Source organism: Equus quagga, chromosome 6 (assembly GCF_021613505.1).
Source record: "Equus quagga isolate Etosha38 chromosome 6, UCLA_HA_Equagga_1.0, whole genome shotgun sequence".
Lineage (NCBI taxonomy): Eukaryota > Metazoa > Chordata > Mammalia > Perissodactyla > Equidae > Equus > Equus quagga.
The window spans coordinates 73,949,468-73,965,904 of NC_060272.1; the positions used below are offsets into that span (position 1 = coordinate 73,949,468).

Genomic DNA, 16,437 nt, shown 5'->3' on the forward strand with positions numbered 1-16,437 from the left:
CACAAATAGTAGAAAGCAAATCACCTGCATTGTAATACATGTGGTATAGTGCTCAGCTCTGGGCAGGTCACTACCTATTGGGGCAGGGCGTGAAAATATAAATTACAGTACAAATTAAGGTGCACTTGCTATAGGCTTATGGAGTGGTTCAGACCATCAGAGCTGTGAGGTTCACAGTGATCAGATAAGCCACTTAGAGAAGATCAGGTCACAGGGTGGTGAGGGGGTGTCTAGTCAGTGGTGACTGTGTGAGTGAAGGTGAAGGGATCAGGGTGCACATGGCATACACTCTGTGATACGCTCAGAAGAATTCCTTACTTTTCTCTGGCGTCTTTAATTTACATAACTTCTCCAAGTAAAACTTTAAGTCATTTAATGCTTGTACAATGCTGTGAGATTAATAAGGCAGGTATATTTTATTCTGGTTTTTCAGAAAAGAAAACTTCTCATACAGCTAGGTGAAGTCAGGGTGAGACTAGGACTCAGGTCGGCTGGCCCCTGTTTCAGTGCTCTTTAAACCAACCAAACCAAAGCACGGTGTGACTAGGACAAAAGGTTTCTGTAGGGGTAAGGTTGGAAAAGCAGGAAGGGAATGGACTGTGGATAGCCTTGATGTCAGACAAGGAAGCCTGGCTTTCTTCACTGCAGTTGAAGCTTTTGGAGCAAAAAGGATTCCATTAAAAATACAACATTCAGGGGCTGGCCTGGCGGCAGCTTTGTAAGCTGTTGGAGCGGGAAGCCAGCTGGCAGCCAGGTCAGTTAGATACCACTGCACTGCCCAGGTCACAGTGGTCTCAAGTGTCCTTTTTGTTGTTTGGGTTTTTTATTCATATAGAATCTAGGAAACATAAAACATAATAAATGATCAATAAATATTTACACCAATGATTTGAGTACCAAACCATATGAAAACAGAAGCCTACTTATAGAGAACATGCTAACTTCCAAATGTAGGTCAAAAACTCTCTTTAAAATGCTATTCTACTAGCTAGTTAAAAATAATAAGAGAGACTTCGTGGACTTTTAGAAACAAAAAAGATCTTAAAAGATAAACAACTTCAACACCCTTATTTTATAATTAAACACTTGAGGCTTGAGAAGTTAAAGAGCTTGCCACAATACCCCAAAACTTGAAAAGAAATACACTGAATTTAGTAACTGCTCCATGATGTGTGTTTCCATACACACTTAATTAACCCTGGAAAAAATTAGCTGTATAATGGAACATTCTGATCAAAAGTCAGCCTTTTATAGATGTGAAATGCTAGTATTTCCTTGAGGTTTCTATTCATTAACATAACTTTATATTTTTTTCTGTGTTTGCATGTTTCCTCCACTAGGAACTAATTAAAATCTAGGTATCAAATTTTCTTATTTATGCATTTTTATTTAATATTTAACATTTAGAACAGGAAGAACATATGGAGATACACTGGTGTGTTTTTTTCAGATCAAGCAAAATATATTTGCTATTTTTAAGTTTTGAGTATGGATGTTGGGAAAAAAAATCTAAGGAAAAGAAGAAAATGTGTGACTTTGTTATCTGAGGTCTTATCCAATGACTTTGATTTCACCTGTCACCATGGGCTGTACCATGCTGCAAAGCAACATAGTGATGACTTACTTTTTTTTAAAATAGGTATGACTTTTGCTCCAAAAATGAAGAGTCCTTTATCCTGGATCCTGACAGCAACATAGGAAACAGAATTGAGAGCATCACTCAGCGCACAGCAATAATAGAAGGAAAGAATAAGGTATTGTTTATAAAAATAAGCACTGGGATATTTATTCTAAAAACACACACTCAGCTCTCATTCTGGGTTTATTAGAACCAGAAGTAATTCAAATGCTCAAACAGAAATTTAGAGAAAAGAAAGACAATATCTGAGATACGTCTTCATGGAGAGATGTACTGAGAGTACTCAAACTGCTATATTCTCCAACTGACTACCAGTTCCAAAGTAATGAGTACTTGGTCCTAAAGGAAGAGGTGGAGCTGCCTCTTGAACATCAAACTGGTCCACATCAGTGGTTCTCAACCCTAGCGGCACGTTAGAACACTCTACCAATTATTATCACATTTGAATCTCTAGGGCAGAGCCCAGGGTTCATAAAAGGTCCCTGGGAGATTCTAGCATGTAACTAGGACTGAGAATCATTGACATACATAGAGTGGGATGTCAATAAGCAAAAGCTAGTATAAGACTTCAGCTTAAAACTGAATATTTCCATTTCACAAAAGATCTTGTTTTTCCCTCTGTCCCTCTGTCTTTGCAAGAGCAAAGCCTAAGTTGGGGTATACAGACACACACAGTATATCAAGATTCCCTGACCTAAGAAAGACAAATCAAAACCAGAATGAGATATCACCTCACTCCTGTTAGAATGAATATTATCAAAAAGATAAGACTTGTGTCTTGGCAAGGATGTGGAGAAAAGGGAACTGTTGTCCGCTGTCAGTGGGAATGCAAATTGGTGTGCCACTATGGAAAACAGTATGGAAGTTCCTCAAAAAGTTACAAGTAGAATGATGGATGAATGGATAAAGAATGTGGTACATATACACACAATGGAATATTATTCAGCCATAAAAAAGAATGAAACCTGCCATTTGTGGCAACATTGATGGACCTTGAGGGCATTATGCTAAGTGAAATAAGTCAGAGAAAGACAAATATCATATGATCTCACTTACATGTGGAATCCAAAACAAACAAACAAATAAAAACCAAGCTCATAGACAACAGAGAACAGACTGGTGGTTGCCAGAGGTGGGAAGATAGGGGATGGGTGAAGGCAGTCAAAAGGTACAAGCTTTCAGTTAGAAAATAAATAAGTCATGGGGATGTAATGCACAGCATCGTGACTATAGTTAGCAATACTGTACTGAATATTTGAAAGTTGCTAAGAGAAGAGATCTTAAGATCACACAAGAAAAAACATTTTCACAAGAAAAAACATTTTTTTAACTATGTATGGTGATGATTTTGCAATATATACAAATATTTAACCATTATGTTGTACACATGAACCTAATATAATCTTATATGTCAATTATATCTGAATTAAAAAAGAGAGAGAGAGAGAGAGAGTCTTTTAACCAAAAGGAACATTCCCTGCCCTAATCAAGGTCTGGCAGGCATCTTTTCTGCCATTCTTGCACCATTCATTCTCTATTCCCCTAACCGCCACTGAACCTCAGCAATAGCTGGCATCTTGTGATCCAGGTAAATCCCAGTGGATCTCAGACCTGGTGGCTTTTTTTTCTGTCGAATTAGTGAAAAATACACTTTAAAAATCTGGTATTATCAGGCACAGAAGTAGTGATGCTTTAAAAAGGAAAAAAAAATCAAATAACCCCTTGCTGAAATGTCTATTTATACATGCATATCTTGATTTGGAGTAGTCTGTTTATATGGATGCCATCTGCTTGAGTGTGGTTATGTTTGTGTTATCTATTTATTCAGCTGTACTCTTTCCATTTGAAGGTGACAAAGTAGATGGCATCACTCCCTATGTAGGGGTGGGGGAAGGGTAAAAGGGGTAAAGGGAGGGGCACATTTTTACGGTGACAGATGGCAACTAGACTTTTGGTGGTGAACATGATGTAGTCTATACACAAGCTGAAATATAATGATGTACATCTGAAATTTATATAATGTTATAAACCAATGTTACCTCAATAAAAAAAATAATAGCAACAAATAATGTCTGAATTCATTATATAAAACTTTTTGACATACGCTAATGTCAACATCATTCTTTGTCAGGCCAGAGTGGTTATCTCTATTTTAAAGATAAGAAAAACTGGGGTAATAAGATGATTAGCTCAAAACCACACAGCTTAAAAGTGGCAAATGAGAAACTGAAACCAAAGTCTTCCTATTCCAAAACCCAGTGACCTGCCAACTAACCCAAGGCAGAAATTAGTTACAATGGCAATGGCTCGCATGGTAACATCAACAAGCACTTGTCACGGACTGAGGAGAAGTGTTCTAACCACAGCACTAGCTGTGGGTGGTTTATAAGTCTGTTTCTCTAATACAAATGAACAGTAGTTAAAACATTCCATGATGTGTAGCTCTCGATGAGAAAGCAGTTTAAACGAAATACTTAGAAAAGAGGAAATTCTATAACCTTGAAAGTGTAATTTGGGTCACACTCTATTTTTTAAAAAGGAAATTGCCTCAGAGTAGAAAGCAAGCTAGTTGTCACAAAGTACTAGAAAATCTCAAGATGCCATTGATTGTGTCAATTCACCTTTGCCTTTTCCTGACCATAGCAAGTGGATACACTGATAACTGCTAGATATTAAAACAAGAATTTATGAGCCTAATTTCAGTGGTATCCTCCAGTCTTATTTTAGTATTCTAGCCACAAAAATATACAATAGAAAAAACAAAAGGAAAATGGAAAAGCTAGGTGAGGTTGCTGATGCGCCTGAACCAGGAAGTAGCAACCTGACTCCACATTAGAAGCCCTGTGAAAACAGTGGGAGTGCAGTGACGAAACCTGGGTGAGATAAAGGAACTTGCCTGATTTTTTCCATGTGGCCTTGAAAATTTATTGTCTTGCAGTTCTGTAGTTCTGCAGAGCTTTTAAGTATAGATCTCCAGACACAGTTGGCAGTTGTGCCGTCCAACCTGCGGTCAGGAGCGAGGGGGTGAAGCTCCGCCACTTTCTATGGGGCATAACCATATGCAAATCAGTCTACCTCTCTGAACTTGATTTCTTGCCTCCTAAAAATGGAGATAATAATATTTGTCCTACTTGGTTTGCCTGTTGTTATAAAGATGATTGTCATATATAACCTAATGCAATTCCCCAAATTGATTGTGATCATATACAATGAAGACTATTTGTTAAACAATTTGTTTGCATTAAAAAATTTTTACTACTTTTCCTAAACAAAGTTGACATATATATAGCATATTCGATTAGCAGCTGTAATGTAACACATTAGACTTATTATTAATTTTATGTTAATAATTGACATGAATTAATTACATGTTCTAAATTTAGAAGAATTTACTACTTTTACTTTTAGCTTCTATTGATGTATCTTTTTATATATGTGAAAAAAATTATCTTTCATATGATGATGACAAATAGAAGTTTTGCTATTTCAGAATTATTTACACTGGTCTTTCCTTTACAATTAAAACTGCTTTTATTTTCTGTACGTTTTTAAAAAGTAAAGTCCCAACTTAGATAATAATGATCCTTGACCTGCAGTCATTCAGTTAGCATGCCCAACAATACTACTCCACGGATCAGCAGAATGGAGGGCCTGCTGGAGCACTTGCTGGATTTCAGAGACTTGCTTTTTTTTTCTGTTTGTTTTGGTTTGTTTTTTGTTTAACTCAAGGAAGGGTGCAGAGGAATATAAAATTCAGTTTCCTTATTGCAAGTTTTGGCCTAGATTTGTGAAAAGTGAGTCATCAACTGGAGTTGCTAATAGCAAATGTGGTGTCTTAGTATTGTTTAAATGGGGTTGCCAGACTATTAGGTTTGTAGATACGGAATAGGAAGTAGAAGGAACCCTGTGTTGGAAAAAACACACAGGAAATACGTATTACAACATTAATTCTGCAAGGCTGGAGAATTGTGGCAATTTTAATGTTGTAGGAACATTTCCCTTGAAATTGTTTTGAGGTTACATTGAGAAATGTGTATATTGTATGAGGCAAATCCATGAAAGAAACATTAATATCACAAAATTACAGAATGTGTTTCATTGCCCACACACTTCCCAATTTTTTCTCTCACAATCTATTTTCCCATCACTTGGCTCAAATGTGCCACCCAAGCCTAATTTTATATTCTTCTATGACCTTTACATATCTACTTTTATTTCTCTCTGAAACACTTAAAAGGAAACTATATTAGAAATATCCCAAGATTAAAATGACTGTTCTATATATAGATTTTTTAAAAACTAGTGCTGGAAATTAGGCTGAATTACACATCATCCCATCTATTCTATTCCATGAGGTTCAAACCACATTGTAGTACTGAATTACAAATACTTAGTGAAAGGGAAGGAAGGAAGGAGCATGAATAACTTCCAAACTTACTGTATCTGATGACAGTTTTCATCAGTGTTCCTGGGTCATACAAAAGAATCCAGAGACTGGGCTTTAAGGGTCTATTTCTAGTATCTAAATCCTGAGGTCCTGGCAGGGCAAGCAGAGGCACCCCCAAAATGTGAGTTCAGAGGTTAAAAAAAAATTGTGGCAAATGAAAACTAATTATATAACTAGTATAAGCAGATATCCTTGAGAATTTCTTTTGGGGTACCTTATAAAACAAATGATTATAATTTCAAACACGTTACAACTCAAATTATTGATACTCTCCCTATTAAAGTATTAAGTTGATATTTGGTGTTCCAACTGTTATGCTATTTTCATTTTTTTCCCCTTTGAAATAGTAGTATCTGGTTATGAGCACTCCGGAATGGATTTGTCCCTTTAACTTAGAAGACTCCCACGTTGAGACTTACTGTCCTGTGAGAAGTTGTCTTCTGTCCAAACTATACTCACCTACAACTCACACTTGAGCTCCTTTTTTCCTGAATTGAAGTTTATACTTCAGTTGTCAAATATCTTTTGTTTGTCATGGAAATATGTTTTAATTTATAATTTAAAAATATATTCTCTGGAAAAAGAGAAGCACTCTAGAACTCAGATAATTTTTAATAACGTTGATCATAGGATATGTTTCATCTTATTTTTAAAATTTTTTCTTTAATCACAACTTTTTCATTCATCAATCATATTTTCAAACCATATAACACTGTATCAGGTGAAAAGAAGCTTGCAGCTTTGGAAAACACTAAAAAAGAAACTAGTATTTCTGTTCATAGTAGCATTTGGCTTATGTGACCTCTGCTGATTAAAGGAGATAATCTCAAGGAAAAACCCCAATTCAAAGAGTAGACAGAACTCTACCAATAGATCTGTGTCAATAAATTTAAAGAGTTTTAAGAAAGAAGCAGTTGCCTGTAGAGATTAAGAGCAGAGGCACTGGAGTGAGACAAACCTGGGCACAAGTTCTGTCCAAGTCTGTCTGTGATACTGTGTGTCTTTGAGGGAGTCATTTAACCTCTGTAACCTCAGTTGCCTCTTCTGTAGAACAGGGTAATACACCCACTTCATAGGGCTATAGGGAGGATTAAATGAGATAAGGCCTTGCACACTGGCACGGAGCAAGGGCTACATAAATGTGCCGAGAAACAAAGGAACAATGTAAACTCCCATCAATGTCATTTTCTAGTTCAATTTTAATTGAAGCTTTGGAGAAGTGAGTTCTGGGGCAGGCTTGACTATGAGTAAGGTGTCAGCTTTGGAAGGGGTCATTCAGGCAAAATAGGAGAGGCTCAAATGCATTCGTATCTCCATGGTTCATCATGTGACCTGGATTCATTTCTCTCATAGGTACCTCAATTTTATTCTCTGATTATATGAAAATTCTGAGCGATTTGACTGTTGGAGTTGTGTAAAATGGCTACGGCCATTCCCAGATTACCTGCACAGGTCTTAAATATGGCAAATGTGTACATCTGAATTGACTTTCCCTTGCCATGAAACCCAGTTTTTGTTCTCAGTTGCTTTGAGTTCAGTGAAATCAAAATAATTGTAATAGAAACCCAAACACAACTTCCAGATTTAGGTAATTGCTGTCCATAATTTCAGACATTCTCAAGCCAAACAGAAATGGGTTTTTCACTTATTTATTGCACAACAATAACTCCAAGAATCTAAATAGGATCCTGCTGAGGCCCATAAGGGTAAACATTTGAGAGCTAACTTTATAAGACAAGCAGTGCTTTATAAGGCAAGCGGTGAGAGAGGGGCTGTGAAGCCTCTGTGTGCATCCCCTGCATCTGAACCTGCTGTGCGCCGCTGCAACGCATGGAGCCCGAGTTTCCCAAGACAAAATAAAGGAGTTCAGAGTCTTACTTGATGATCTCTATTGTCCTTCCAGCTGCCACCAACTAACACTTCCTTCCACAGTGCCATCTCCAAACTTCTCTTCTCACTACCTCCATTTTCTTCCATGACTGTTAAGTGGTGGTCACAGTAATTAAAAGGAAACAGTTATCTAGAATTTTTTTATTTCCCACCTCTTAGAAAGATTAATAATCAAAATAGGGAAAGGGACACCTGAGCTCTCTTTCATAGTCTTCTCCACTGGTTATTTGCCAGCAAGTTCATGTGAATGTTTCTCTGCAAAAGAGAGAATAGTATATATTTGATCTTCAAGTAGGGAAATTCTTCTCTATCACTTTAAAGGAATCCTTCAAGGTTAAGAATAGAGATTGTGTTATATTCATATCTTTCTTCCTTACAACATCTGGGCAATGCCTTGATAAACACTGAATAAATGTCTGTTGAATTGAATAAAAATTGCTATATACTGCAGACGCTTTCATTTCCAATAGTTTTAATAAGACATAGAGGATATATGGGTAGATGTAATTAAACGGATTCAACAAACAGAAAAGGAAACATCATATAATAGTCACTATACCATAGTGAAAATTACAGAGAATTTGGAGCAATGAACTTGCTGGCTAAAAAAGCTAGGAGTATATTTTTTAGTCTTCCTGATCTGTAGATTAAAGACAGAAATACCTTAATTTATTGAAGGAAATATGAGAACCAGGTAAAGGGGCTAGCACACTACTTAGAAACTCAGAAAAATGTTAGGACCCTTTGTAGAATTTATGTTCACCATCTTAGAAAGTGCACTGTCACATTTCAGCCTATATATTACTTTAGCGTGTAAGTCATGTGGTCTAATTCTGCCTCAGCTAGGACACCCCGTTAGTCTGGAAGCATCAGCAGAGCCTCTACAATTTCAAAGCCTGTGACCAGTTATTTGTGTCCTAGGAGATAGGCTGCAACAATTTACAAGTAACTGGATGAAATTTTTTTTTTAATTTTAAATATGAAAACTTACTAGCATTCTCATTTTTTTCATATATAGTATGCATGACTTTTTTTCAAGGTTGGATTAAATTTTAAAACTCTCAATAGTTTGTTTCATATTACTAATTTTTATGTTTAAAAGAAGACAGCAATGCAAGTCTGTAAACTGTATACATTTGTGTTTCATTCCTTTTTGAGACATCACAGTTTGGAAAGTGCTTTCAAGGTCACACAAATTTAACTACTGGTGTTTCTTTTGGGGCAAATTTGTCAAATAGCACTAAAATCTAGGAAACAATATCGTTGTATTAATTCATAACTTATATCTTCATTTTCTAGATTAGGAATTGACAAACTGAGAAATGAAGTAGTTTACAAACACACACGACATTCTTAGTGAGCTTTCCAGCCTCTAGTCTCCTTCAGCACCATCAGGGCTACAATGCCATATTCTTTGAGCACATAAAAGAAATAGTTCAGCCAACCTTTCTCTTCCGTTCTTGCTCACTTAACATGCCCATTACAGAATCAAAGAGCAAAGAAGGCTTCTGTTACCAAATGGGCTCCATGATCTTAGGTCATCCAAACAGAAGGGTGGCTTTGGCCTCACCTGTTCCTCTCATTGACGTGAAACTGACCACCTCATGGAGTAGAACGTGCAGTCCCGCATTCGTATTCAGGTCTGTAATTGTTACGCCAGCAGCACGAGATAAATAAGCCTGAAACCCTCATACGAGTCGGATGTAATAGCCCCCGGTCTCCTGAGGACCTGCTTTCCTGTTATTTTTCCATTCTTGCTGCGGCTCGGCAAGGGGAGAGCCTTCTGGTAACCACCACTCATGCAACACTATGTTGAATGAACGGAATAGATGAATCATTTCAACCCTCAGAAGTATCTTAGGGATATTCAAATAATTTTTTGTCCTATTTCTAGCTAAAGTGTCCTTTTCTTTTGCAGACGGCTAGCACCCTGGTTGTGGCTGACTCTAGGATTTCTGGAATCTACAGTTGCATGGCTTCCAATAAAGTAGGGACTGTGGAAAGAAACATGAACTTTTATGTCACAGGTAAGCCACACATCCTCAACTCACAAAGACAGCCCAGTGACCTCAGTCTCTTTTCAAATCTTGTATGCTTTTAGCGCACTTATAGCTTAAGTGATTTTTATTTAAAAAAAAACAAAACAAAAACATTCCATAGAATTGTTAAACTTTAAGTGCCTTCACCTTTCTCTTAGTAGTATTCTACAACATCATTGGTTCTCCTAAAGAGCTATTTCCTGGAATTCTCTTTTAGAGCTATTTGTGTATGTCTCCTTCCCAGGCTGGACTGTGAATCTGGGATCTTGTCATGTTCATCTTTGAACTCCCTTCAGTATCTTGCACAGGGTCTGGCACATAGCAGTTGTTCAATAATAATCAAAGAAACCAATTATAATACATGTGATGACATTTTGTTTTTAAACTAAGAAGCTAATTGTTTCATAACTTGAGTTTTTGAGAATGAGGCTCTCCTATAGAAATCTGAAACTGAGCTTTGCTGACAATAATTAATATGCTATATTTTTGGTAGCATTTAAGCATTTTTAGCCTTAAATATGACGGCCTCCGCAGATCTTAAAACTTCCAAGGCACACAAGTGGCACTCCCTATGTCCCTCCATGGGTACAGGAAGGAAGTAAGTAGCTCAAAGTATAAAAACAATTGCCTGGCTCCATACACCCCCCCCCCCCCCCCAATTTTCTGAGGAAACCTGGGCAGTTTTCCAGCTCTCTGGAAACACTGCACTGCATGGGGCAGGCCGCAGCAGTTGCCTAGAGTTCTCCAGAAGGAAATAGGTAGGTCTGATTTCATGAGATGTATGGGTCGTCACATCACAGGGAGCCTTCCGGCAAGTGAACCAACCCTCAGAGAAGCTGTGCAAGGGGGGATATCCTTGAGTAGGTTCCCACAGAATGTCAGAGCTGGAAGAGATGTTAGAGGCTATTCAACATTGCAGCCCCTGATTTTTCCAGATGAGGAAATGGCATTTAGAGAGTAAAGAGGAACACAGAAGAGCCGCTCTAGACCAAGTCAGTCCCTGTCTTCTCACATTCGAAACATGGAAGGGAAATCATTTTTGCATCCATTCTAAGTAGGAAAAGTCCTTTATTTAGAATATTCAGATACAATTTCACACATATCAGTTCTCTAATTAATCTCAGAAGATTTGGAGTAATTAAGAACAAAGGTTTGTATTGTACTTTATAGTTGGTTGGAAACAAGTTACCATGCAAATCCACAGACACTGTATAAATGATTTAGAGTACAAAAGATTGAGCAATTCCTGTTCAGTTCTGAACATCACTCAAGTTTGTCCAAGTTTAATGAGCACTAACTATGAAACAGTACAGTTCAACTCTGTGCTGAGCACTTGAAGGGATATCAGTGGACTCTTGTCTTTCTAAGAAGACAGTTTTAACAGCAAGTAAACAAAGAAAAAGTGTTAAGTTATATATATCCTCGTATCAAAAGGTATGTGCAGAAGTAAAGTGACAGACAAATTCACCATTAACCCAACGCTGTCCAATAGAAATACAATGTAATCCACATATGTAAGTTAAAATTTTTTGTAACCTCATTTTTAAAAAGTAAAAAGAAAAAAGTGAAATTAATTTTATTTAACCCAATTTATCTGAAATGTTATCATTTCAACATGTAATCCATATTATTAAAAATATTACACTGCTTCAGTTTTTAAAATTTAAATTAACTGAAGTAAAATAAAATTAATTGAATAAAATTCAGTTCTTCACTAGCCATGTTTTAAATGCTCAATAGTCACATATGGCTAGTGGGTACTGTATTGGACAGTGTAGCTCTGAGCCTGACAGAACATAGCAGGATTTGAGGTGATCCTGGACTTGAGCTGGTCCTGAGGGAGGGTAGAATTTGAATAGGTAGAAAGAAGAGGACAGTCTTGCCCTGACATTTTCAGAGCCAAGACAAAAGTACCAGTGGAGGCTCACAAACTATACACCTAACCACTCATAAGTTCTAAATTAAGCGAACAAGCTATTAAATATGTTTTAGCCTCCTGTGGACAAATATACCTTCATGAAAGGTCAAGTACAAATTTAGAATTCTGGGACTACTCAGAGTTCTACAGCAGAATATAGCAGTGCCTGGAGGTGCAGAAGGAACTGACCCCTGGCTCACCCATCTTCTCTTTGCACTTCTGGCTCTGTCCCACACAGGAAGGGGCCACACACCCAGTGTATGGTCTCCCCAGTCCACACTTCCAAACTCTGTCCACACTCCTCACAGTCTCCCCTGGGACAGGGACAGAGCATATAGCCAGAACAAAGCCATCTAAAGGCACAGGACAAGGACCCCTCTTGCCTGGGTTGAAAGGCAGGACTGGAAGAGGATGTACTAAGAGTAGAGGGGAACTTCATGCTCATTTCTCATTGTTCAGGGTCTCCAAGAAAGGTTAATTGATGCCCAGCATTAATTGCAGCATCAGCATCCAGCCTATCTATCTCACCACGTTCTTCATTGCTGCATCATATACCTATGCATGGTAATGTTGCTGAAAGGGCTCCAGCTGATAAAGCTGATCACCTATTAAATTCAGACAGAAATTCCCTCCCATCTCCCACATTATACAATTTATAACCATGGAATGCTTGAAACCTTTTCTAGATCCCAAGGCTTGTCCAAAGAAAGAGGTGATGAGATTTCAATTTGAACATACCTACTTGAAGCTCACAACATTTTTCCTCTAGAAATTCAAGAGCTTTAATCTCACAACTGAGCACAAATTCAGCCAATCAAGACCTCATTGCCTGGAATATAATTTCTCTTAATGCTTTTCTACCAGTCCTGAAAAATTCTAGTTTGGATTGGTGATAATAGATTAATTTGCTTATATTCATTATTTTAAAATGAATTATTGTCTTTTCTTTCTCAACTCTTTGTCACGAGATTTATTCTCACTAGAGATGAGACTAAATACTTTTAGGATGTTGCACCTTACATATCTATTTTCCAAAACATGAATGTATATTTGTTCAATGTTTATACTTGACCTAGTGCAGACAATGCTTTAAAAGATCTGTCTAAAATTTAACTGCTCTGCATCAAAAGATCTAGATTTGGTTCGTTATTGATTCTCATTTTAATCATGTTGCCCCTTCCTTAAAATACAATAATAACTTAGAGTTCCCTTCCAAACTGATGAACACCAGTTAGCTGTGGCCATTAGAATCCTCTATTGCTTCCACTCTAAACTTTGCCATTTACTTGTACATAGAATCTACTTGAAACAAGCAAAACTTCCTACTAATCACTCACTCTCTTTTTAGAGAATGTTATTTCTATTCTTCAGGAGAAGTACAGCCTTCGTTATTTCTACCTGTCAAATGAGATGCCATTCATCCTTTTAATTTCTATGCTTGTCTCTTTCATGAACTCAATTCATGTTTGATCCAATCAAGTCAAACGTCTACCCCCAAATATGCACCTTTATAAATAGGTTACTCTTTCATCTAACTCTAGCAAGGGTTGACTCTTCTTCATGACACCTCATAAGATGCCCTGGAGGTGATATGTGTTTGATGGATGAGTGTTGATTGGTGCTGATGATGATTGCGCTGAATCTGCAACACATACTTAAGTGTGGGAAGATTTCTTGTTTTCACTTTGAGAGTTAGAAGGCAATTCTTTCTTGGGTCTGTTTTTGTACTCAGGCTAAAAAAAAAAAAACAACATGAATTAAGGGGAAAAATCCCTCTGGATTCATTAACTAGTTCAGGACATTTTATTTATCAGTTCCATGCATCAAAAGAGAATACCAAAGAGGTTATCCTGAGAAATAGATAATCATTTCTAAAAGGCTATCTGATAACATAACCAAATTAGCTTCAGTAACAGTGTCCCCCATATGAGAAACCGACCTCAAAACCTATTTGGTTCTTTTCTTTTCCTATGTGTGTGTTTTTGCTGTTTTGCTGGCACTCAGCATGACTATGGGTGTGTTAGCAATTACTGAGGGTGAAACAGGAACAGCACTGCCTTATCTCCCTGGTTTCCCAATGTCACTAAATGCATTTTATTTTGAGATTCCTGGTGGTGCTTGGCAAAGATAAACAAAATCTTCCATCAGGAAACCTGTGAGCTATTTCCACAGGAAGTTTCAAATCACTAAAGTAAATAGAAACTCTCTACATGATCTCAGTGGTGTTACTTGGGCTTGCTTGGGTTCTAACTACCAGGATGAGACCTTATAAATGGAAAGTCTGTGGTCTTTTAAGAAATGATTTGATTGCAACCAGTGCACAATACTTCTGTTCTAGTATCTGTGTAAAAGTTGATGGCTAGTGTTTTACTCCCCATACTTGGAAAATGTCCCACTTATAAAAAGATGCTGAATTAGAGGGGCTATTTCTGACACCTTATTGTTATGTTAAAAATGACTGTCAGCTGCTTCTGCATCTTCTGGCACATTCTTAGATTTTGATTTTAAAAGCAGGAAAACCTGGTCTCCTCTCTTTCCAACCACTGACAGCTTCATAAGCCACTGTTACCCCCGGCTCCCAGGTTTCAAATGAATACTTTGGCATTTCTTCAGACGTGACACTTTATAATAAAGCCAAAGCCCAGAAAAATCAGAAAAACAAGCAAAGTGAGATTTAGGAAAGAGTTGATATGATATCTAAATTTGGACTATTGTCCCCTTAAGGTTTAAAGGTTTCTTTATAGCTTTGTGTGTAAAGGATAATAATAATAATAGCATAACATAGTGCTTTTCATCTTCAAAGTACTTTGTAAAATGTTGGCCCAAATTCTTTGCTCAAATACAGATATGCCACTAGTAACAAGCAATGGGAGGGTTTTGACAGCAGGTCGGTTCAGGGCCAGTAACCAATGATTTTTTAAAATCCTTTGGTGAAATGGTCCAAAATGAGACTGAGGAACTCTCAGCACAAAAGCTAAATGATGTTCCAGGGTAAGAAAGCTGAGGAGGAGAGCTCATGAGGAGAGGCACTCAGAAAATGGAGATGAAGCTTAGCTGGGAATTGACATTGGAGAAAATGGCTTCTAATGACACAGTCACTTTCAGAAAATGTTTAATATGTTTTTGAGAGTAAATTTGATTTTTAAAATTACTCTCTGCCACATTGCCACCACTTTGGAATCTGGCAACTCTTCCAGATTAGTTGTCTGCATTTTCAGAAGAAATATTTGCTCTTTTATGTCTGACAACAACCACCACAATGGGGACCTGAACAAGTAACCTGGCTCTTCTCTGCCCTACTGTGCCAGCAGAGAGCAGGGAAAGTCATGGAGCAGCAGCAGGAGGAGGACAGAGCAATCCAATTGTAGGAAACTGGGGAAGTCGGTTGTTTTTTTACCTGAAAAGTTTAGGATTAAAGTGGTGTTGACAGGCATGACTGAAGTCTCCTAGCATGTACCTGGGACTTCCTATTATCACCTGTTTACAATGTATTTTGGATAAGTTAACTATAAAGGTATCTTTGGGTTTTGGTACAAATTGCTCTTATATCACTTCACTAGTTTGCCCAGTTACCAGTAGGGGTTCTGTACGTGATAAAGAAATGGAAACGTGGTTATGATCCCAAGTTGTAAAAAAATATTCCATTGTGAAAGCAACTTTGGGCAAAGAAGGAAAATGTACCATCTTAATAACGGTCTTGTTTTGCATTTCCTGCCTCCCTTCTGATAGAATGAACTTAGTTGGTTCCTACCTGCTATGTTTGATCAGTTCTCTTAAAATAAAAAAGATAATACTCCTTTTAATGCTGATGCTGGGAGAATTTGTGTAGGAACATCTCTTAAGATGTTTGAATATCTCTTGAGGAGATGTTGTCTCCATATGAGACACTGATTTTTCTACGAACTGAAGTTCTTTACTCTTATTTTATAGATGTGCCCAATGGATTTCATGTTAACTTGGAAAAAATGCCTACGGAAGGAGAGGACCTGAAACTGTCTTGCACGGTTAACAAGTTCTTATACAGAGACATTACTTGGATTTTGCTGCGGACAGTTAATAACCGAACAATGCACCACAGTATTAGCAAGCAAAAAATGGCCATCACCAAAGAGTACTCCATTACTCTTCATCTAATCATCAAGAATGTTTCCCTGGAAGATTCAGGCACCTATGCCTGCAGAGCCAGGAACATATATACAGGGGAAGAAATCCTTCAGAAGAAAGAAGTTACAATTAGAGGTGAGCACTGCAACAAAAAGGCTGTTTTCTCTCGGATCTCCAAATTTAAAAGCACAAGGAATGATTGTACCACACAAAGTAATGTAAAACATTAAAGGACTCATTAAAAAGTAACAGTTGTCTCATATCATCTTGATTTATTGTCACTGTTGCTAACTTTCCGGCTCAGAGGAGATGCTCCTCCCAAAATGAGTTTGGAGATGATAGGAGTAATAATGAGACCCCAAAGTCCCAGCTCTGGGCTCCCCATTCAGGCTGAGGGGTC

At 37.5% G+C, this 16,437-nt stretch overlaps 1 protein-coding gene across 2 annotated transcripts in view; it reads left to right on the forward strand.

Moving 5' to 3' along the window:
• FLT1 (fms related receptor tyrosine kinase 1) overlaps positions 1-16,437 on the forward strand; it is a 171,755-nt gene that overhangs the window by 76,246 nt on the left and 79,072 nt on the right. For both annotated transcript variants that reach the window (XM_046665096.1, XM_046665098.1), the window contains exons 11-13: positions 1,640-1,754; positions 9,895-10,003; positions 15,864-16,172. In XM_046665096.1, the coding sequence (XP_046521052.1) occupies positions 1,640-1,754; positions 9,895-10,003; positions 15,864-16,172 (533 nt within the window). The remainder of the gene's footprint in view (positions 1-1,639; positions 1,755-9,894; positions 10,004-15,863; positions 16,173-16,437) is intronic.